At 41.4% G+C, this 23,164-nt stretch overlaps 1 protein-coding gene across 1 annotated transcript in view; it reads right to left on the bottom strand.

Moving 5' to 3' along the window:
- Positions 1-23,164, bottom strand: part of PTPN13 (protein tyrosine phosphatase non-receptor type 13) — a gene marked incomplete at its 5' end in the record, with an annotated part of 85,814 nt that overhangs the window by 36,525 nt on the left and 26,125 nt on the right. The window contains 9 exons of the mRNA XM_084285815.1: positions 407-559; positions 993-1,131; positions 1,269-1,422; positions 2,460-2,634; positions 2,752-2,826; positions 4,115-4,334; positions 10,798-10,897; positions 12,531-12,626; positions 20,573-21,136. Coding sequence (XP_084141941.1) covers positions 407-559; positions 993-1,131; positions 1,269-1,422; positions 2,460-2,634; positions 2,752-2,826; positions 4,115-4,334; positions 10,798-10,897; positions 12,531-12,626; positions 20,573-21,136 — 1,676 coding nt within the window. The remainder of the gene's footprint in view (positions 1-406; positions 560-992; positions 1,132-1,268; positions 1,423-2,459; positions 2,635-2,751; positions 2,827-4,114; positions 4,335-10,797; positions 10,898-12,530; positions 12,627-20,572; positions 21,137-23,164) is intronic.

Here is a 23,164-nt window from a genome sequence, read left to right as displayed (position 1 = left end):
ATGTGTCCTAACTAGCATAAAAGGTATTAGATCTAACAAAACTTTTCATTATTTAAATTCTCTTTTATCCTCACAGCAGAAAGAATAAACTATGTAGGGCATGCAGGCTGTGCTGCCTCATAATCATGGCTTCCTTTAAAATGAACACAAGGATCAATAGTTGCTTTTAATTAACCTATTTGAGTTAAAGCAAGTAGACTACTGGTGGTGGAAAAAAAAAGCATAAGGGATTTCCTTCTCATCTATTACAATTTTTACCCCACTTTTAACAATTAATCTTTTGAGATCTTTTCAGCTTTCTTCCTTTCAAGCTGGCTTCCTCTGATTTCATTTGAAGTCCATGCACCCAGCTTCTCAAAAGGAATTTCATGCAGCCAGACTAAGGAAGCAAACAGTTACCACTTACCTTCAAGAACTCCAACTCTGTCTCTTTTTCAGAAGCACCCACGTAAGTGCTGTGCAATTTTGGCAGCTCTTCCTTGATGTAGGATGTATCTAGTTTCTCCATCACTCTAGCTGGGACATAGTGTTCTAGTCTGAAATACGACATGCCATGCACCTACAACATGAAACATTTTTGTGACAGCATTTCCATACGCTACAGACTATATGGGCGTGACTGAATTAATTTAGCTTTAAAGTTAATTTTAGGCAGAATTGCACATTTGCAAACTCAGACTGAGTAAGGGAAGGGATTCAGACTCCCAGCTGTGACCCATAGCTTAGTTTCACATATAGTTTCAAAGCCCATCCAAGCTGACTCCACTTCTACTGAATAGGAAGGGTTCAACATCTAGATCTTGAACCAGGTTCTGGGACAGCCCTGTGCATGTCCTCTGTTAGACTGTACGAAAACTACAGTTGTCAGCAGCATATTGGCTGACCTTTTTGTCTAGGGCAGAACTGCAAAGCACGCACGGCTGCTCACAGTCTGTTCTTTTATTAAGCAGCAAGAACACAAAGAACAGTTTCTCAGAGATGAAATTGATTACCTCTGCCTGGTAATCTCCATACTCAGCTTGAAGAGCTAGGGATGCTAGTAATAAGGCTGTCTCATCATCACAGTGCATTCTGTCTTCCAGGATGTCCTTCCGCAGCTGCAGATAGTACTGGTGACAAGTGAGAGTATGCCTAGAAGAAGGAAAATACAAAAAAAACACACCGTCTTTGGTACTCTTCCTTTCAGGAATTTAGAGTGTTTGATTAATATCCAATTTCCATACTTAAATTTAGGGCTTAAGAGGTTAAAAAGATGTTCATACACTCACTGTATAAGACTGACATCATCCACAAAAAACTTGATGCGAAAAAACAGAGTGAAGTTGACAGGGGGCTTGTTCTTTTTCTTTGGTTCTTCTTTCCATCCTTCTGGAGCTACTTTACTTAGCTTTATGTCAGGATCAACGAAGAAAAATTCATTGTCTGCCATGAATGTTAAGGAGAAGCACGTGAGTAAAAACATCACAGTCAAGTAACTTTTCCAGCTGGAGGATCAAGACCAGATTTATAATTCTGAAACTCAGTTTTATACAGTAAGGTTTTCTGATGGCTAACAAAGGCTTATAAACAGAATGGATACTGAAGGGAAGAAACACTGAATAACAGTATTAGAAATAATTCTTTAGTAATGACAAAAAAAGGGGAAGGGAAAAAAAATAATATTCTATGATACCCATGAAATTGGAGCTACGGCGTCTTTAAAATTTTAAATTTCTTAACCCGTAGGAATTTCTGATCTGTCATTCCCTCCCTCCCTTACTACTTATGTCCAAATTATGCTTCTGCAAAGTATTTTCAAGGCTTTCTAAACTGCCTAGGGCACTGGGAGGCTGCCACAGACTGAGAATGTTCTCAGGCTGCTAAGGTTTTCTATCTCTTGCCAGTACTCTGAGTGCTACAGTTCTGCACTAGTCCACTAGACGAGAAAACAGGAAACTTGTGTCTCAACACGTTAGTTCTGCCAAAATGACCTTCCCCCCAGTGAAGAAAAAGAACTCCAACTTCTGGTCTGTTCTAACAGCAAAAAATAAACGGTTCAGAGACAAACCTTTTTTAGCTGAATGCAACTCCCTCTACACCAGGAGCCCTATTAGTTATCCCAGCACCCCACAAGAGGCTGCAGCATTGCTGAGAGCATATTATCAGAACCCAAACCCCCCTCACATCCTCTGATATATTGCTGCATACAGAGCAATACACGTTGTGAAGGCAGCAAGAACACGCAGCAGCCAAAAGGAACAGGCTGCCTGAGCCGAGACGCCATTACTCAGGCAACCAAACGATTTTAAAGAGTAGAATTTTTCTTCATTGCAGAACATGTTTTGCCTCAGTACAAAAGCATGTAACTCAAAGTAAATGCCTCGTACATGGCAGGCAGTCTCTGATTATCTCGTCTCAACACCCTGTACTTATCTTTTATTGCTCTATACCAGTCTACTACACAAAAAGATTATTCTTACCTCTTAAAGTAGCCAGCCCAAATAAGTGATGCTCCACTAAGCCAATATGGGCAACAACCATATCAAAGACGTCTTTACATATCGTTTTGGTGTCACAGGTCAGCTCCAGCTTCTGCCCACTTAGAAGCATCACATTTACTTTCCGCCTTGTGTCATCATTCTTCCCTTTCTTCGTCTGCATTGTGTGAAATAAAATATCCCAATATTCACGCTCACAGTAAAGGTGCATTTGTTTATTTGTTCGTTAAACTTCCTACCCCTTCCACTGATTGCTCAACAGCCCCTTTCTTACCAAGATAGACTTAGGTAGATCCAAGGAGATAAACGGCTCAATCGTCATCTTCACAAACTCAGGGCCAAAGAAATTCTGCAAAACACAAGCATATGAATGAATACAAGTGTATGAATGAACACTGTGTTGCTCGAACGAGAGACCAAGGCACAGTTAGTTCCTGCCCTGTACACACTAAAGAGGAACTGAAGGCTGAAGCTGGAAAATTGTTATGAATTCCTCACAGGAGCTGGTCAGTTTGAACAATCTTATTTTGTCAGCATGCATGCCAGATGTGCTGGCAGGCTGCAGTGTTGATGACATTGCTACTCTACATGTTTTCCTTCCTTACCCGGGTGAAAAGCTAACACTCAAAGTTAACGCTCTGATATGACTTGTCTTCCTTGAAAACATAGGGCTGTGTGTTGCATATTAGGACCATCTGGGCTTATTTCAGTAATCTATGCCCTAACATTGCTAAGGTTTTCTGCATAGGCAGCAACTCTGCCTTGACAGATCTGTGCCTGCAACACCCAACTCTCCTGTCTTGAAGTCTGAAATGCTTCAGTCTCATTCTGTCTGCTGGGTTCAAACAGAGGTTCTGGCAAATTTCTATCTGCCTGTAGGCAAATAAGCATTATATTTGTTCTTCCTGTGAATTACAGAAGAGCATAAACTGTCTAAACCGTTCAAAGAAGTCCTCTGCACAATACTGACTTGAATATAGCCTTAAGGAAGTGGTCCAAGATTCACCTAAATACTTGTTAGTTAAGGCCTATATGAATAAATTGGCCAGAGTGCTAGGGACTGGAGACACACAGACTCTTAGCCAGTATGATGACTGCAAATTCACCTGCAAATCTTGTATCACTGTTTCCCATGCAAACAAAAAAAAAGAATTCAATTAACTGAAAGCAGCAGCAGAGGGCATCAAACTGTCATATCCTCTGAACATCATCCACTCCATTTACCTATGTCTCTGTCTCCCTCTTTAATCTTATACTTCATCCACATACCAAGAGAGCTGGGAAAGAGAGGGGCAGTTTGCACGATGAGTCAGGGTGAACCCAAGCACAAAATGTGCCACCTTTTTGCCATTCTTTCCTTACCTTCCCAGTTTGTTTATTAAATAACTACCAATGGTGGTGGAAAACATCTACATTCCACTAAGAGGAATCGAATACTGGAAAAAATATACCTTATCCCCATCAGAGCTCTTGATTTCTAAGAGTTAAGTCTTTCCTATCAGGGCAACACCAACCACCTAGTATTTCATCTATTTATGGCAGGACCCAGTTTATGAATCCCATATAATTCAATTTCAGTCATGACATTGCTCCGTTTCAATGAAAATAAAAGAGTTCACCTGAGATCAAGGCATTACCCTCAGTTTTCTTTGAGTCATGGCAGTTTCCAGGGCTATTTCTCTCAGTGGATCTCTGGTGATATCCAGCATTGAGGACCTAATTGCATCTCCAGGGTAGAGGTTCGGTCGGGACTGCCGAAGAGCCATTCTAGCTTGCAGTTGCATCATTTCTTCTTCCTGACGCTTTAGCATCACTTCTTGACTTATAAGATTGCCTTCAAATGATGTTTCATGCTGCCTGTTACACGGTCAGAGGGGATAAAAGACATTACGGGTGCGATTAAGACATTCCTCTGCATTAAGCACTTATCAAAGTTGAAATCCAGAAACATAAACAAGCTAACCAATAATACAGTAAACTCAACATTTATTCAGCAGCCAGGAGATGAACAGGGTGTTCTTAGACAGAAGCACTCCACAGCAAGCAATCGGGATGGAAAATGAGTAGAACATGCCGAGGTTCTACAACTGCCTGTCTTTTATCTGTATGAAAATAAAGGCTCAACTGCAGTTAAAAAAAAATACTTGATGCTACAAACCAGTGGGATCCACACAAAACCAGGCAATCTACAGGAGGAAGAACAACTGAGTCTGTTCAAGCAGGGACTGTGAAAAAGGCATTCTTGAAAAGATGTTGTAAAAAATAAAAAAGAAAATAAAAGTGTACATGATATGGGTGTGTATTGCTCCAATCATTTCCTCTGCAGCAATTCTTTACTAACTCCTTGCACAAGACTGGATTTTATTCCCTGAACTTTTCCTGAGCAGGAAATATAGCTTAAAATATTTGCTATCCTTTACTTGAAATATTGACTATATTTCACATTTATATAAACATTTCATATGTATCAGCATCTTAAGTTATTCTAAATACCATACTAAAATGTTTTAATCATCTTTTTTTTTTTTTTTTTCCTGGAAAAAAATAAATGTTTCTCTTAAACTCCTAAGAATGACTTGGGTAATATATAGGCATGACAGTAAATGAAGTAAGAGTCTAAATGAATCATTTGAAGGAAAGACGTAGAAAAGAACAAAAATAAAAAGCCACCACTGTTTCTGTGGAAACAGCAATCTAGCCTCCAGTTCTTATCTCAGCAAATAAGGATCCCCAGTATCCTACCAATTTTATTCTAATTAGGAAAAAAATCCGGGTCTCGTTTTGGGTAAACAACCATCTTTATTTGAAAAATAGGAAAAAATAAACACGACTTCTCTCCCTGTCTCCTGTACTTACGAGTAAAAACACCTTTAAACCCCAAACTAAACAGAAATTAATCAGGGCTTATTGTTCTCCCTCTGTTTATAGAGCTACACAGACACAATTTTTCAACACAAGTAGATAGGAAAAACTATCAAGAAGCTCATCTACCAAAAAATACCTTTAACAATGCAAAGGCACTTTGACCAATACCAAGCTAAATTAGCTCTGTTAACAACTCTGCCAGCTAAGTTAACAACTCTATTTTTCAGCTAAGTTAGTTCTGACGGCACACTAGAGCAATGAAAAACACAAAAGAAGAAAGAAAAAAATATTTTGAATCCTGTACACCCCTGCACTGAAATTTAGGAATAGAGATGAATTTTACGTAAAGTCCTGCACTGACACTTTGTAGTAAGAAGGTAACCTACAGACTTCTTAAGACAGAAAAAATTATCATTAGTTTCTTTTAAGTAGGCACATAAGCTTGATAAATGACAAATCAGTTACCAAGTAAGAGAAAAGGCACCTGCCCAGACAGCACAGTTGTCTATGATAATCTGAGGGCATAATTTCAAATCTATTTCCATCATCTCGGAGCAAAGCTTCTAATGAGTGCCAACAGCGCGAACCGTACAGCACGTCCTCATACATTTTCTGATATTGAAGTTCCATCAACCAACATACAAAAAATGGTCTTAAAATAAGATTTATGTTATCGTGGAAAATTCCAAACAATAAAACAGCACCCATGTGCAAAGAACCGAGCAAAATAACGCAGAGGTTCCTCAAATGGAGTTTCAGGCAAATTCTTGATGAGTTACAGAGAAACTTATTGATGTCAGCCCATTATCCTTCCCATTGTGCTGGGCTTTCCTAGCATTGCTCCCCTTCTCCCTCCCCTGCTTCTTTTTGCAGCAGACTTAATAATGTGCACCTAAAAGGCCAAAGTAATGAGGAAAGTGCTCAGACCTGCAAAGACTTGTGCACGAGCCTAGCTTTTCACAGAGAGAAGGCTTATTAAGATCAACATAGTCTGTGTGGGAATATTCACAATGAAGTTAGTTAAATACGCCCACAAGCACTCTTCAGATCAAGGTCTAAGGATGGGCTCCAAAATGAAAAAAAAAAAAAACACTACACAACACAAAACCAAAACACTTTCTGAATGTAAATATCCGTGAATTATCAAAGTTGATATGAAAAAGTGAGACATGTTGCAACTGGCTGTATCTGAAAACACTTGCTAATGTGAAAACCACCCCTACTGCTGAAAAAATGCCTTTTTAATAACATATAGATAGATCTGTGCAATGGCAATCATAAATTACTGTGCAAAACAGTCTCGTTATGCTGGTTTATCTTTTTAATTCACATGCATTTCTCTGAAAACGTGAGTGGTGGCAGGGAGAGGAAGCTCAAAAAGCTGATGCTTCAGAAGTTTTCCCAGCTCAGGATATAAACGCTGACACCACCCAGAGAAAGCACACTCCAGCATCCCAGATAAATACAGTAAAGCCAGGCTTGGGCAGAGAGTCTATTTTCCATGGAGGGTGGCAGCTTGATTCCCTCTCCAGGTCCCAAGACAAGAAATATATCTTTTTCAACAGCAGAGAAGATACTGCTGACAGATCCAGGCAGAGCTTTTTTTTGAGAAGTTTGGAATAGGCAAGTGTTACTACTGCCACAAAAAAATCCCCATGACATTCCTAACAGATAGCAGCGTGCTTCCTATGGTTCCCCATACGGCAAGTACTTGGCTGCTACTCTTTATTTTCATCCATGTCTGGTTGCAAACCACTGTCTGGCAGTTGGGTATTAACCTAAGGTGGCAGGTGAGCAGTCACCTGGAAGGCTGACTCCTGTCAAAGCAGCAAGTGAATTCACTCCTCACCTAGCGTACTTACCGTGGCATGAGCACATACTGGATCACAGAAGGAAGCAAGCTGGAAGAAGGGGAGCAGGTAGCATTCTGCAATGAACAGTGCAGTGCAAAGGTTAGGAAGAGATTGAGAAAGATGGATTCGCAGCGGTAGGAGAGGACGGAGATGCAAATGGAATCTAGCGGGTAACTGGAAGGAAAAGGCAACAGAAGGAAGAGATCCATGTCAGCTGCTGCTCCTAGAGAGAAAAAGGAAGAAATAGTAAAGGAGGAAAAAGAGATAAAAGGACAAAAATAAGAAATACGAGAAGCAAAGAGGAAAAGGTCAAGTATCCATTGTGAAAAGGAAAGCATTCCGAGAAGTTTACAGGGTAACAACTGTCACAGAACACAAGAAGGGCTTGGGCTTACTCTAAAATTACTAAATAAATAAATAAATAAAATCTATGGCTTATGCTGGTTTAGGAACAGGCTGCTTCCCCAACCAGCACAAATCTTGCTGCAGTTTAACCACATTCTTATCAGCTGCTGACTCCCTCAAATTCAAATCCCCCCATTTGATATACACCTCACTTGTATGAGATTTATTCCATGGATAATTAAGCAGACTGCCTCTAAGGACGTGCCACAGGAGCAGTGAATTTAAAACATACCAAAGTACAGATGCTATCTCTGAATACAGAGAAAAACACTGTATGGCTGCAGGGACTCAAGTTATAGGTTCATTTACATGTGCCTCCCCAAACCATTGAACTCTGAGAATGTGCCCCCTGGAACTACTTGTTATCAATGATTTTACTCCGACAGTTTATGGTTCTGAAATTCTGAAAGTCGTGGTCTTCTGCAGCACAGAGCATTCTGAAGGAGCGATACACAATATGCTGGATACAAATAGCAGGTTATTTCCTTGGAAATGTCCCTGCTGAACCATCTACCATCCATCAGTGGTGGTACTCCTTTCCATACTCCATACCACCGCGAAGTTTTAACAGCCGTTGGAGAAAGACACAAAGAGACAGACAGACAGACCTGTCTTCTGTTCAGCGCACATAATTAACAGAGATATTATCTAAGTTTTATTTTAGGACCAAATTCTGCTCCTGGCTGCTTTGCTCTGTTTCTCAAAAGGTCTTTAAAAAAAAAAAAAAAAAAAAAAAAAAAAAAAAAAAGTAAAATTAGCTTTCAGGAATTCAGCCTAATTTTTTATTTTATTTATTTATTTATCTTGGATGTACTTACTAGTCTGGTACTGAGGAAAAGGTTTCAGGTTTCTCAGCTTATGAAAATAGGGTGTCAGTCTCTAACTCTGTAAAGAACTACCTGTGGTACCCTTCTGTGCCATTTTTGTGCAGGTGTAGAGTGTGGTATCTTTCAGCAGATGGACAGATGAGGCCGAGCAAAACCAGCAGATCAAAATAAATACTAAGCCTTTGAAAAAGGTTGTAGAGTTCCATAAAGGTGAAGCTCACACCACTGCTAAGCCAAGGAGATGATTCTATGCTGCACTTACAGAACAGCATTTTCCTGCTGGATTTCACTCATACACGAATTACTTCCATTAAAGGTACCAGTCTTAACAGAACAATATAAATTAAAATAAGGCAATGTAAAACGAACCATGAGAAAGTACGTACTCTTTTACCACAGCACCTTCACTTGCATAATCGGCCTGATTCATTTACAACAATGTGACTTGTTTCCATACCACATACTACACTCAGTTTCTGAAACATTTTGTAAATAGAAAGCCAAGCTCTCTACCAGCATCCACCAATTACCGACGGGTTATTCTGAAGCACTGCTGCAGCGTTGAATTGGCAGCTTCCCGGGGTCAAAATCAGCCACTGTGGAAATGAGGCTGACATAGCAGTATTCACCAGAAGGAAAAGCAAGGGCAAAGAATAAATTTACAAGCTCGTTCTGCGCACTCAGTGGAAGCAGTCGTTTTGCCATTTTATTGCTCTAAGGTAGCATCAAATTAGAAGCAGAACCTTACAGCTCTTTAACAGGCTGACATGCAACATGAACCTGTAAGCAGGGTCCTTGAACATTTGACCTGCAAGCTCCCATACAAGCCCAAATCCTCTTAAGTCACGACAGGACAGATCTCTGATTGCCTCAATGTTACAGCACAACACCTACACTATTAGATGAATTGACACTGTATTTCTACCCAGCTAAATAATGCTCAAATACTTCGCCGCCACAAGAAATGCCAATACATACGTCTCTAAATGACCTCATGTTTTCCAGGCAAAGTGCAAGTGGTAAGTAAACCAAGACATTATTCCAACAGAAGCCGTAAAATTTCCAAGTTTCTGTTCTTTTTTTCATCTGCACCCATACACAGCCCACCTAAGACCCTGCCTTACTCAGATGCATTTAGGGGAAACAACATAGTGCAAGAAGCACACGTTCTTTTATTTTAATCTCCATGTTCAAAGCATAGCTCTATAGGATAAACTACAAGGACATATCTGATAGCCTTACCACATTTCCTGAAATGTTTATAATCTTCAGACACCCCTGAGTTTCTTTAATAGAATAAAGCAGGATTTCCATCTGATCCATGCTAAAAAGTTATAAATATCCCACAATACTGAGCACAGCAACAATCATTCTTCTGATCTATCCCAAATAAAGCTAAAAGCTGCTGAGAGATGGCTGTTGTTGTAGTGAAATGAGAGGAGAGAGAGATAACACTTGTCTTGCCTGCCCACCCCACAATGTTATTGGAATATTTTCGATATTCTAAGGTGATTCAGCATGTGACAACGATTAAAGGAGGAAAATTTTCTATCTAAAAGGTTCATGCCTACAAAGATTATCAAACATTTACTGTGGAACTACCCACAAAACCTAGCAGGTATGGCTCGAGTAGCCTCTGCTGTACAAAAGTACAGTCTAAAAGAGAACCTGCTTTTTAAAGCAATATTGATAAAATAGCATTTGAAAAATAAATTAATCTAAAAATGCAACAGAATCATACAGACTTAATGTTCCAATATACTGTATGGTAAAATAGGTTTCAAAAAGCCTAAGTTGTTACTAAATTGGCCAGCCTAACCAGTGCTGAGATTATACAAAAGAATTAAAAAAAAAGAAAATCTAACATTATCATAAACCAAGAGTTTGTCAGAATAAACAACCAAATGTATGGCTTTTAGCTTATTTCAAAGCAACTGCATATTATCTTCTCATTATTAAATGAACACATTTTCAAATTAATACCAATAATACCATTTCAAAATAATACCAACATTTCCTACAAATTTTAGGCAAGTATAACTGAAATAGAAATGATTAACTATTTCCAAGCAGAACATAAACCTTGACCTTCTGACAGATACGCCAACATGACAGAGCACAACCCAGTCTCCAATAAATATAGGAGCCAAATTTGGACTCACAGGTGGTATAGTTGCCTCTACACCACATGCACGATGAGACTTTGCATGACTGCATTATGTGATTTTGAAATGCCATCATCCTGAAGACAGAACAATTTACTAAAATTATACAGAAGCTAGAAGAGGAGTGAAAAATTGGCTTGCAGATTTACAATAATTTCTCCGATAGAGACTGAGCACTCCAAGACACAGTTTTCACATGGTTTACCTGGCTCTCTGAGAATTAGCTTGACTTGACGTCGAGATGTCATCAGCGCCTGGTAAACCACCGTTGGCATCATCTCTCTTGAAACCTTCGTTTCTTCTCACTAGCAAACCAAAAGACAAATTAATACCTGACTGGGCAACAAAGCATACAGAATGATCCCATTTAAAAATCAAGGATTTATCAGTCATATAAGATTACTTAGAAGGAATCAGATTTCTATGTTCCACATGTTAGACACACTATTAGGAAGTTGATTTCAGTTTTCAAAGAAATCTTACTGCTTCCCCCAGTGAAGGTAGCTACACTACAGAATTCCTTTGAGGAAGGATACTAAAGAAGGCCTAAAAAAATGCTGAAAAAATAAATACATTATTGCATAGATACCTTTCCAACACAAAAGGTTTCTTTTTATGCTGTTCTATTGAGGCATGAAGTGACAGAGACACCATACTAAACTGCTCCACAACAGTATCAAAGCAGCTAGATAAAGTAATTCTGCATCCAGTTCACAAGAAGGGAGTTAAGAAACCAGTATACTGCTGAGCTCCTGTGATTAATTTTTGTCCCTGAAATCTGACCTTTTACTATGAAATAGGTTTTTGTTTTGTTTTGTTTTTTAGTAATAAACTGATCTGCTTTCCTGTTTATAATGGTTAGCTCCGTTGCTGGTATGTCTTCCTGCAGCAGCACCTGAGATTTTAAACTTCTGACCTGATTTTGCAAAGTGCTTGGCTTTCATTTCTTTATTGTACCCTCAGTGAACAGAGGTAGTAGCGGGAGAGATCTCAGACTACACATTAAAGCCATGTTGATTTTGAAATTGTTCTTTATGACACCCATTTCATTGACTCTGGCTACTGGTACCCCAAAAGCAGCTCACTCTCACCTGTACAGACTTGGGATAGAAACTCTTAAGTAGCCTGTTCTAAATGACAAGAAACAGATGGGAAAATAGGTATTGTGCCTCAAGACCACTGCCGTTACTTGCTGCTTGTTTCTGCTTATTAGGCTTCAGGCTCAGTATTTAGAAGGACTGCCAGAAGATGTGGAAGGAGTGGTGAGCAGAGGGCAGCTGGGTTGGAGCATATTCTAGCACTTCTTTCATAAAACACCCCAAGCACTGTCTTCCATGTTGTGCAGAAAACCTTCCCGTCATATATCAACAAATAACACCATTGCCCGTTTTTCCAAGCCACTGATTCAGTAGAACATACATAAATTTGTCATACAATTAGCCTGTACTATCTACTTTTTTGCTTTATACCAAAATCTTTGGTTTATAAATTATTGACCATTTTATCCTCTTAGTAAAGCCAATGGAAATCCAAAAAAATTAAACCATATACGTTCCATAGAAAGCTTTTACAAGTTACTGAGATTGCACACTAGCAACAACTAGGATTGGTTTTGTGCCTGTGAAGACTGTGTGCCATTTAAATCAAGCACTCCAGTGAAGTTAACCATTTCCACCTTTTCCTACCATGTTCCCTTTCAGACTGCTAAATGTCAAACTCATTTCTGAACAGACTGCCAATTATGCTGAACTGAACACAATTATTTAATTACATGAGATCATCTTACAACTTCATATTAGTAGTAATTATCAAGCCTCCTACTAATGATTTAACTTCCCTCATTTTCTTTTCCTTTGAACTTTCTTCTTGCCTTTTTTTTTTTTTTTTTTTTTTTTTTTTTCCATTTCTTTTACTATTATTTTTAAACACAGGTCTTACCTTGCCTGAAATCTGGTTCCGAGGAAATAACAGATGGGCTTTCACTCGAAGTACTATAAACATCGCTGTGGTAAGATTTGTACCTTCTCAGAGGCTCTGAAAGTTTAAATCAGGGTGTCAGAAAAGAACAACAGTTCTAATGCAAAGTCAAATACAAAGCAACACTTGAAATATGATCTGTTCAAAACATTTTAAATACCAGTCTGTGGTTTGGGAGTCTGAAAGCAAAGGAAATACTCAGTGGATGCTGTGCAGAAAACTAAAATTTAGAAAAAAAAAAAAAAAAAAAAAAGCACAGAAAAACTAACCAACCTAAAGCCCCCCAAGCCAACAAAACACACAAGAGCTACAAGCCCCAGTACCCAGACCAAAATTGACTAAAACATTTGGCGCATGCCTCATGTGTGTAGAAAGCAACAGCCAGGACTCCGCCCCTGGGTCCTTTTCTCTATGAGAAAGGAAAAATACTCACAGCAACAAAGCAGGAACTGGAAAATCAGAATTCATTCAGCCTTAATTTGGCATCCATAAAATATGATTAGCAATCAATTATTAAGTCCCTGCAGGATTTTTAATTAACCAGAAGAGCTAATTGCTTTTGAAGAGGAAGCAAAACAACGCAGCCTCAACTCCTAGTGCCAGTGAACTCTCCACATAGCATACTGAATTGCAACGGATACATACTTGATATTTCCAGCTATCTTCAAAACTTTGTCATATGCAAGGCAGTGAATGACCATGTATGATGCTTATAGGCAAGAAACAGAAGACAAAAAAGCCTCCACACTCGGAGACTTCCAAGGCTTTGCTGTCACACAGAGCCCACTTCAGATGTCCGTCTTTCCAAAAGGCTGTCTTGGGTCCACTTACAGTTAACATGTTTGAAAACAGAAGGGATGATACAGAGCAAGCACATGTAATGGCTGTAAATACAAGTGCCAATTACTGCAGTAAGGCATGTCAGGGGAGGAGTACAAAATGTTGAACAGGCAGCAGCAAGAGACGTGAAGTTACTGCAGACCACAGCTTGACCAGGTATGATTAACGCTAGTGATAAATTTACTAAGTGAACCATCTTAATAACAAAATTATTATAGAGAAATAATGGAAACATGTTTTCTACCCAATCCGATGTTGCTGAGGACACAGCTGGTAAACTAAGCTTATTTCCAAAACAAGCGAAAAACCAATCCAGAGGAATTCAGCTAATTGCACTTCCCCCTTCTGGACTGGAGCAGCAAAATCAAACCATAACCAACTAGAACATCATCCACCATTGATGGTTAAGTGAAACAGTGCTACTTCCCTCTAGAGATGAGGAGAAATAACTGAAAACAAAGAAAAGAGAGAAATGGGCAAAGGACTCCAGCATTAGAAGTGCTCTTCTGAACAAAGCAGTTACCTGCTGGTTGGAACAGCAGAAATGGAGCAAAATTGGCAGGATGAGATATTTTGCTCAGTCCCTGCAAACAAGTTTTCCACTACAAGGTCACCAGTACGAAGGGACAGGCTGAGCAGCAAGGGTGCAATCCATCACCACAAGAGCTGGATGTAGCTGATCCAACCCCACAAAGGGAGCCTGCACCAAACAGATTTCTGTTCTCCGCTATGTTCTGCGGGAACTACAACCACGTGGTAGCAACTGCGCCCTGTCACTACCTGCACAACCTGGAGTGGTTTTTCCACTAATTATCAACAAGCAATGTGTTTTAGGCTCGCAAGTGCTGCAGCAGACAAACACTGAAGACAAGATTGCGTTAAGTTTGCAATACTTGTTTCCAAAACCTCCAAAAGCTGCTATTTCCTACAACTATCTACCAGCCCACTCGGTTGTGCAGCTCCCCAGGGCCCCAGCAAATGCAGCAAGATGCTGCAAGAGATGCATAAAAAGCTGAAGCCCAGTGAGTCCTACACATGTGTCTCACTCGATTCTGCAAAGCGACCTACAGCTCAATGCAGAGTATTCACGGGGGCTTGGGTCTTGCTTCAGCCTTTCACAACAGCTACTTTCAGCCTTCTGGATTTTACAACACCAAAACCCACTGCCAATCTAGCAACGACTTGCCTAAATAGGAAAATGAACCCCAAATTCAGTGGGAAGCCTTCTGATGCGTATTTTAAAATGCTCCCAGCCCTTCAAATGCGGCATGAATCCTAGCATGATATTGGGAGCTACAGTGGAGAAACGCTTAAGTGAAAACAGATCTCCTCTGTCCCAGTAGTTTTATTAGCTGTAGATTTTGCAAGTCTGCTAGACCGCCTTTGAAGCAAAAGGAAGGGAAGGGAACAATAAAATACAACATGAGATTTTAAGCAGATTTTTTTTCCACCTAGTCAGCAGCCTGGGCTTCCTGAATTGCACACAGAACTGTGGCTCCGTCCTGGCTCTCTGAGATGTAAAATTCTGCAAAAAAAAAAAATACATGTAAAATGGTAAAGCAGAATATGAAACAAGCACTTGCTGCGGAGCTATCAGACTCTGCGGGCTGTCTGGCTTCCCTGGGCTCAGCCCATCAGCAGGCGCCCTGCTGGAGGCCACGAGGGCAGCTCATGGCCAGGAACACCGAGTGAGATTCCCAGTCACTGCTCAGAGGTTTTTTTTTGCTTCGCTCAGTTTCAGGAAAATATACATAGCAGTGGAACTGATTGCATGGACAGGATACATGCTGCAAGAGTGAGATTCAGCCATCAATACGGAGACTGCTGTATTCTACAGTGCTTGCTGAATTCACCCAGTAATTCTTGCTTGCTTCTCTCCTCCAGCAAATTCTCTTCAATTCCAACATATCATATTAGGTTTAACTTCAGAGAAGGCGCCTGGATCGCATCCAAACCAAACCTCTTCTAATGAAGAGCTGGCTTCCAAAGGTCACGAGTCCACACTCTGGGACTGAGCTGAAGCTGAGCTTTTCATCCAACAATTTCAAAAACAAGGACCAACTTCTGGCCTGAATGGCTGGGAAGGAACTGGAAAATGAGATCTGCAAAAGCAGATGATGACAATAAACAACTGGTCTCCAGAATTCACATTTTTCCCTGGGATTTTTGAATAGCCTTGGTATTTTTATTTTTGTTTTAAGAGTCTGTAATGAAGATGTAGATATAAAACTTGTAATAAAAGTGCAAGCACCACAACATGGCGATGAGAGCTGCCGTACAAATAGAAGAAAACACGTTTGTGCCATTTTTGTAGCACTGCTGTGGTACTTTTTGAAACTCCCCGTGGAAGCCAGCAGAGCACAACCTCACAGGCACCTAACCCAGCACGAAACAACAAACCACGCCATTTACGCAAGGCAAGACGTGCAAGCCCAGGCTCGTCATTTACAGAAAGCCTCGTCCCAGCCAACTTCAACAGAAATCAGAGGACCGCATTTAGCCTGGAATGTCATTATCCCGAACACATGACTCACATTAGATACACAGGCTTTCAAATGCACATTATTACAAAATTCTTACTGGATGCAGAGAGAAGGAAAAGGATAGAGATAGAGTTCAACAAGCAGCTTCCCAGCAGGATGGGTGTTCTGGTTTGCTCTTGGGGTTCTGGTGGTGGGCGTCATTAGTACTGAAGAGCTTCACTGTAATGCCATGAAACTCATTCATAGTCTTTTGAGAAAGGGCTGGGACGTGCTTCTTTTGCAGAAGCTCAGAAAGTAAAGTTAGAGCCATGGTTACTCTTCCCTTTCCTTTTTTCATTGAATTACCTTCTGCGAGGCAGCACGGCAGATGTTCAACAGGGAGCGTAGTGACCCAGAATGAATCCCTGGTAAGGGTTCCTGTTTGACACATGCTCACAGGTAACACATGGGACTTCCACCATCCTGTTCATATATAATTCCTATTATATTCCTATATAATTCAGAACAAAGCAGCTGTGCCTGATGCCAAAGCACTTGTACCTTACAGGTATTTCACATGAGTATTTCTTATTTTCTTCCTTAAAAGGCCAATTTCCACAGCGCCAGTACAACTCATGACCCAAAGTTTTCTGAGCTAGGAACAGTTCATAAGCCTACCCTGCAGCTTCATGGCTGTGATTGCTGAACAGTAACTGAACCCAATCCGTACCGGACATACCAGCCACATGACAACTCCTTTCACTGCCACTGAGCTGGAATCACACTGCAGCGGGATGATCCTAAAACAAGTGGAAACTGAGCCTCAGTTTGCTTTCACATGCAAACAGCATACATCATTGTGGGTGACTGGCATTTCCTCCACTTAAGCTTACCTGTTGAATACATACAACTCAACAGAAAAGGAAAGTATGCATGGCATTGAGGGTGGTCATGAAGAGGTGAGTTTGCAGAGCAGCTATTCCTCCTCTGCCCTACATCCCACCTCCTGCTTAACCTGCTTCTCCTGTAGCTTCCCAGTTCCAGCCCCTGGGATTCATTTGCTGGAAGGCATTCACTACCAACCTGCTTACCCATAATATACTGACCACAGTAACTTTTCCTTATTCCCAAATGCAACTTCTAACTAAGAGAGTTTGAAAAATCTGAACATTTAGAGTACCCACAAGCTTGACTCGCCAGCCGAAGACACGCAGCCATGACATGGAAGGTAAGTGGGGTCCAGACGAGTCCTCAGGAGAGCACATCAATTAACAGTCTTGTGAGATAAATACTCAGAAGACTTGCATCCCTCTTGAATGCTTGCATCCCTCATGAATGCTCCCTCTTGCATTCATTTCCAACGTTCCCATAGGCAACACTGTACACAAGAAGGATACACGTTTGCTCAAGGAACACAGAAACCAACTCCCTTATAATGGAGACACATGAAACGAGGGGGAAAAGGCACCTGAGCCAACGAATGGGAGAGACTGGCAAGAGCCTACCTGAGAGCCACGTGCCTGCCTATCGCGCCAGCTGAAGGCAGGCCCAACACGAACCCTGAACTCTGTTTATGCTTGGCAGCTCTCAGAAGATACCATCAGTTCTGTGGGTGAGAAGGCAAAGAAAGCTGGGAGTAAGGGAGAAGGCACAAGGCTCTCGTGCTCTCGAGCAGCGATCCAGGCTCAGAAGATGCCAAAGCCAGAAGGTTGTTGGCTCTGACAGGGGATGCTGGCTGGGGGCGCCGAGCAGCCACTGACAACTTGCAGAAGATCAGCACCAACAGCTCACTCGGAACAGAAGAGCTGCTTGGGTTTAACCAAAGCTGACAAACTACACAACAAAAACAAGAACAGCAGCAGCAGAGATACAGAACTCTCTCTCCCATCACTTGACAAGATGAAAACACATTTTTGGAGTCTGATCTGAGCGTTCAGAATTGGCTGATGTACACCTGAGCTGAACCAGCAGCCATCTTCTCTCCCCCCCAACTCGTGGCCAAGCACCTGGTCACTGACAAACACCCAAATTGGTCTACGACAACCACCTCAGCCCTCAAGCAGCACAGAGGACCAACACACAACACAGCAAGTTTGTGAGCAAGACACTTGGAAGACGCTGCCTCTGGAGGGTTTGGGAGGCTGCATGCAGGACGTTCCAAGTTCAGATTATAGCGCAGTGTGGATGGTTAGTAGCTCGCTACAAACTACCTCGTTACAGCACAGCTGTAATTAAAGCTCTGTCATTCTTTCCACTATAAACTCGGCTTTTCATGAGTTTATAATTTGGGTTGTAAAAATCTGTTCCGAGTGAAAGCTTGGCGCACCAGAGCCTACGCATGGGAACATTTTCTTTTTCCAAGACAGTCAGCTCCTTAAGGTTTTGTGAATAACAAAAAAGCTTGCCAGCTGAACCCAAAATAAGCTAGGGAAGAACTAAGCCACGTGTCACTTAAATTCCTTTGTAGTTTGAAGAGGGAAGTTATATCTGGCAAAGCTCTGCCTGTGCTGAGTCCGATGCCTTTCCACAACTGAGAAAACTAAGAGCTGAAGGCAGAGGCTTACCTACGGTTAACACGTAACCTCAAGCAGCCTGAGGAGACTTCACAACTCAGGGGGTTTGTGACCCTGCCCTCAAGGAGAAACGGAGTCCTTTCAGTCAGACTTCTCAAGCCAACAGCAACCAACTCCTCTGTGAAAAGCCATTTCCCTTTTGTCTTACTCAAATACCTCTTTGCACTGACTCTCGTTAAAAATTGACATTCACAGTCCAATTTTGGCCTGAAACCTTAAAGAAGTTAACTGAAAGATAAATGGCAGGCCTGCAATAAAAGTGCAGGGTACACAATCCTGACTCCAACGCAAGAGTGAAACACGTACCTCCTTCCTCTACTGCAAGCAGTAACTCAGAAGACAAGGACACTGCGACCCAGCTACGTGCTGAGAGTATCGGGACTTCTTCTACCAAACGATGACTGAATTCAGAAGGATGGGCAGTGAGTCATGAGCTACGGCTTCGATCTGCCCTCGCTCAGCTCCTCCAAGTGTAAAGCCCCGGCTCCCGGTTTGCTTTGGCTGCACTGTCACCCCTTCTCTACACCACGCAAGCAGTTTCACACAGCTGAACCATCTCACTTCGTGAGACCCAGGTGCGTTACCTTTTCTGTCGTCTCCCAACCTGTTTGACTGAGAACGATAAACCCTTGCTCATCAACGGGCTTGGCCGAGCTTTTGGTTTTGCTGTTGTGCAACACAACCCCGCACGAAGCTGAACTCCTCAGCAAGGAAGCTCTTGATCTTTCCCAACGCAGGGAGTGGCTGCTGACACTCCGCGAGGTGCCTATCTCCAAAGGCTCAAGTTGACTCATGCACTTGATATGGTCCCCTTCAGTTTCACGCTCTTCAACCACACATAAAGCAACGTCCCCACTACCCCATCAGACACCTCAGTAGGTAATTACAGGTGGTCAGCTTCTATTCTGAACAAACAATGGTTATCTCCACCGTACTGTTTCCATCTACATTCGTTCTTTCACTTGATAACGTTACCTTCATTGGAAGATGTCAATGCCACAGCACAGAAACCCTTCGCTTGTCTTTTCTGTGCAGCTGGTACATAATCACAGCAGCTTCTTGAACTGCTGATGCTGTTTCAGTAAGGCTCCTTCTTTCTGGAGCTCAAGGCTCACATGCTCAGAAGAGGAAGAACACGCTTCCCATGCTGCCTGCAATACAGTCTCATCCTGAGATAGCACCCAGGGCACAAACAGTGCTTTACAACCCTGATGAAAGGCTTTATCAAGCTCTCCTCAGCAGGGGCGTTCACACCTCAGTGCAGGAAAACAAGGCAGAGGTTGTTATTTCTGGCAGTTGTCACTTCTGTCACACAACAGCCAGGCCACCACGATTGTTCAGTTGCATTAATTTCCTACACACTAGAAATCATCACCCAGCTAAATCTGCACATACAGCTCTTCCAGCATATACCTTAGATGAACAAGCAACGCCTTCTTGCCCATCATGAACAGGATCTGACTTGGCACTCAGTTTCAATCCAGCTGTCCTGAATTTACAACCCCTGAAAATCACATTGCATGTTCAAAAGAAACAAAACACGCTGTTCCCCATTACAGGGCTCCACATAAAGATGTTTCCATAAGTGTGCATACAATGAGTCCCAAGGTTTTTCTCCCCCAACATGTTCTCTAAATTAACTGAGGGAACTTATTGACAATTCTCCTCACTGAGGTAAAGATCTTAAGCCCAAAAGAAACTACATATTTATGGGGCTTAAGTGGATCATCCAGAATTATACAGAGCAAAAACTGAGAGATCTGTAGATGACACACTTCTTTTCCTTCAGGGTATAAATCCATCCTTAAGAGCTCAAGATGAAGGTTTTCCTTGAAGGAAAATTACCTGCCAATTGGCTGTTACCTATATATTTCCTAATTTCACTTGATGAACTTGACACTGGCTGACTTAAAAAGAGCAACTACCTTCACTGGCTAATTCATCTGGACAAGCACTTTCATCTTGGCTGGCAACAGATGTTTTAATGCTTTGATTTTACCTAAAAACAGAGGACAAACGTAAGAGCTCAGCAGTTTCTAGAGTTGCTATTAGAGAACTCAAATTTATCATAAAGACAATCTCTGTTTAATGACTGGAATGATTCAGAATATCTAAAAGCTTCACTAACCTTCTACATTCATGGCTTCCCGCAGGAGCTGCAACTTCTTTTGTCTCTCTCTTATCCTGTCAAAGGCACTCGATATCGCTGCGGAAGTTGATGTCTCTGGCACATGGCGCGTTTGGTCCAGTTTTTGAGGTCCAAAGACATCCAGTGCTATGCTGCCATCAGAGTACCTTGCTTCCTTGTTTCTGGTGGTGGTAGAAGTCCGCACTGTAAACGTCTCGCACTGGTGACCATGCCTGTGAGAGTCTCCAGCATGGTCCCTCTCAGCGGCCTTGTCAGTTGTGCAGAGCAAGTCTGTGGAGGAAGCCCATACCTTCCGCCTGGGAGCGGCATCTGTATGAAGGTGACCTTTCTTTTCAAACTCATTGGTTTTACATCTGTGAGGACAGAAAGCATCTTCCTGTCCTGAGTTGTAATCTGAGGAAATGCCCTGGAAAAATTCTTCCTCGCCTTGTGTTCCTCTAATGGACAGAAATCCCATAGACTTGCTAAGCCCTTTGTTAAGCATGGTCTGTTGAGAGAAATGAGTCTTGTGTCCGTCATCTGCATCAACCACCAAGGCTTTTCCTGGAATAAGGAGACATTTCATACATGTAATTTGTACTTAGTACACAGGAGTGCGACAGAAGTTACTTACTTGGGAGCGTACACCAAGCACACATTTGGCATCGATTTGGTCATGCAAAAGACTCAGACAGCTGCTACCTCAGTCAAAGACAAATCTTCAGCTACCTCACAGCTGAGCACCATTACATTTGTCCTATTTCTGAAGAGCTCAAGAAAAACTACAGCCCAGTATAATTAAACAATAATATTAAAAATGACTGCTACGTACACGTGCAAATTTGTTTTCTCACTCACTGTATTTTTAACCTAGCCTGCACTACCACCAGAAGCACTGTTTACCCATCGATCCAAAATCAGCAATTCATTTCACCCCTCACACACAAAGGCACAACCTGCAGTTTCTCATCACCTCTCAACAAGTCCAGGTTTGTTCCACACATTTACAGATGCCTTACTGTACTATTGGTAGCAAGGGAAGAATGACTGTGCAGTTAGGAATTTTAAAAATCTTCCATCTTCCTGTAATGACTGTTTTTGATGATGACAGTCTCTCAAGATGCAGAATATTCTAGAACAAAAAACTGACAAAGCCCTCAAGGTCAAGGTGATGGCATGAGTCTGTACACTTCATGTTTTGTTAATAAATGGATTGGTCAATATTAATGAACGCTGCCTCTCCTCCCTCTCCCTTATCATGAAATAACTTCCACAATAAAAAAAAACAAACTGTCAGAGGTGTAATATTCTTGGTGAAATACGCGCTCTCAAAAGAATACTGTATAATGCTCACTGAAAAGCTGTGATGCTTATGTTGGTTTCAGGCTTAAGATATTCTAAATGTACTTGCCCAGTTTTACAAAACTAATTATAAACATTACTAAGCACAATGAAACTTCTTAATATTCCAGACAAACCCCCAGTTTACTGTTCGTATCCTTAAGACTTCCTGAGACCAGAACAAAACAGTAAGCACCTTAATATTAAAGTCACAGAGGAACAACCAGTACTGAAGACTGACCAACTGCTATTTCCTATTAGGAAACACTAACATTTTTCAATGCTTCTGCAATAATGAAGTGATAAAGAACCAAGGTCTAGTTTAGATATCGCACATACAGAAGTCTTCTCATAACTACAACTGATCAAATACATCACAAAAACCATCATCATGTCCAATATTTTCACCCTCACCCTGGTACCACCCCTGAGAACAGCCGAGGGCTGGTGACAGTGCGAGGATGTATGTGCCTTTCTTAGAGTGAGAGGAAATACGCGTGCTCAATCTTCTGTTCCGTGAGATGGTTCCAGTGCTAGCGGTCCCTCCTCCCTTGAAAATCAACTGAGATCGATTGCCACTCTTGTTCAGTGGGCTTCAGCTGAACTTCTATGATTCAATTGCATCAAGTTTCAGAAAATGCTGTAAGGGTGCTGCTACTTGCACTTAGAAATGCTTTAAAAGCTTGTGGCTTTGTACCTTTGTACTCTGACATTCTACTTGAAGGGAGACTATTTCTTTTCAGTTTCTATTTCTGTGATAAAACCAAAACCAGGTGCTTAAAAAAAGCAAAACAAAAGCTAAACAAAGCCAGAATGCTCCCCCCTGCATCTTCCCCTTCCCCCCAAATAGTTGATGGTGAAATGTTAGGATTCTGATTGCCCAAACACGTCTCCATCACAAGGTTCCCACATGTTCCAGACAGTCGAGAGAATAAAAAGTGCTTGCCAATGAGAACAAATTTCTCTTCTGAAACAATTGGACACATCACTTCCTATTTTTATGAATATGACCTCAACCCTAAACTTGATTTAGAATATTTATGTTTGTGGTCAGGTAAATCTCATGTCACATCATTCTCTTGTGCTTCTGTCAGACTGCATGTCCCTCACAAGGCTAGTGAAGTACATATAATATCCAAGGACACAGCAAAGCCTTCTGAAAAATAATTTTTCACTGTCAAGTTCCTACCATCTATCCAGCACAGTGTGATGATAGCCCTTCTGCCAACATATACTTCACATTCACACACA

This window comes from Netta rufina (genome assembly GCF_964035555.1).
Source record: "Netta rufina genome assembly, chromosome: 4".
Classification (NCBI taxonomy): Eukaryota; Metazoa; Chordata; class Aves; order Anseriformes; family Anatidae; genus Netta; species Netta rufina.
This window is presented reverse-complemented; position numbering and strand designations above follow the sequence as displayed.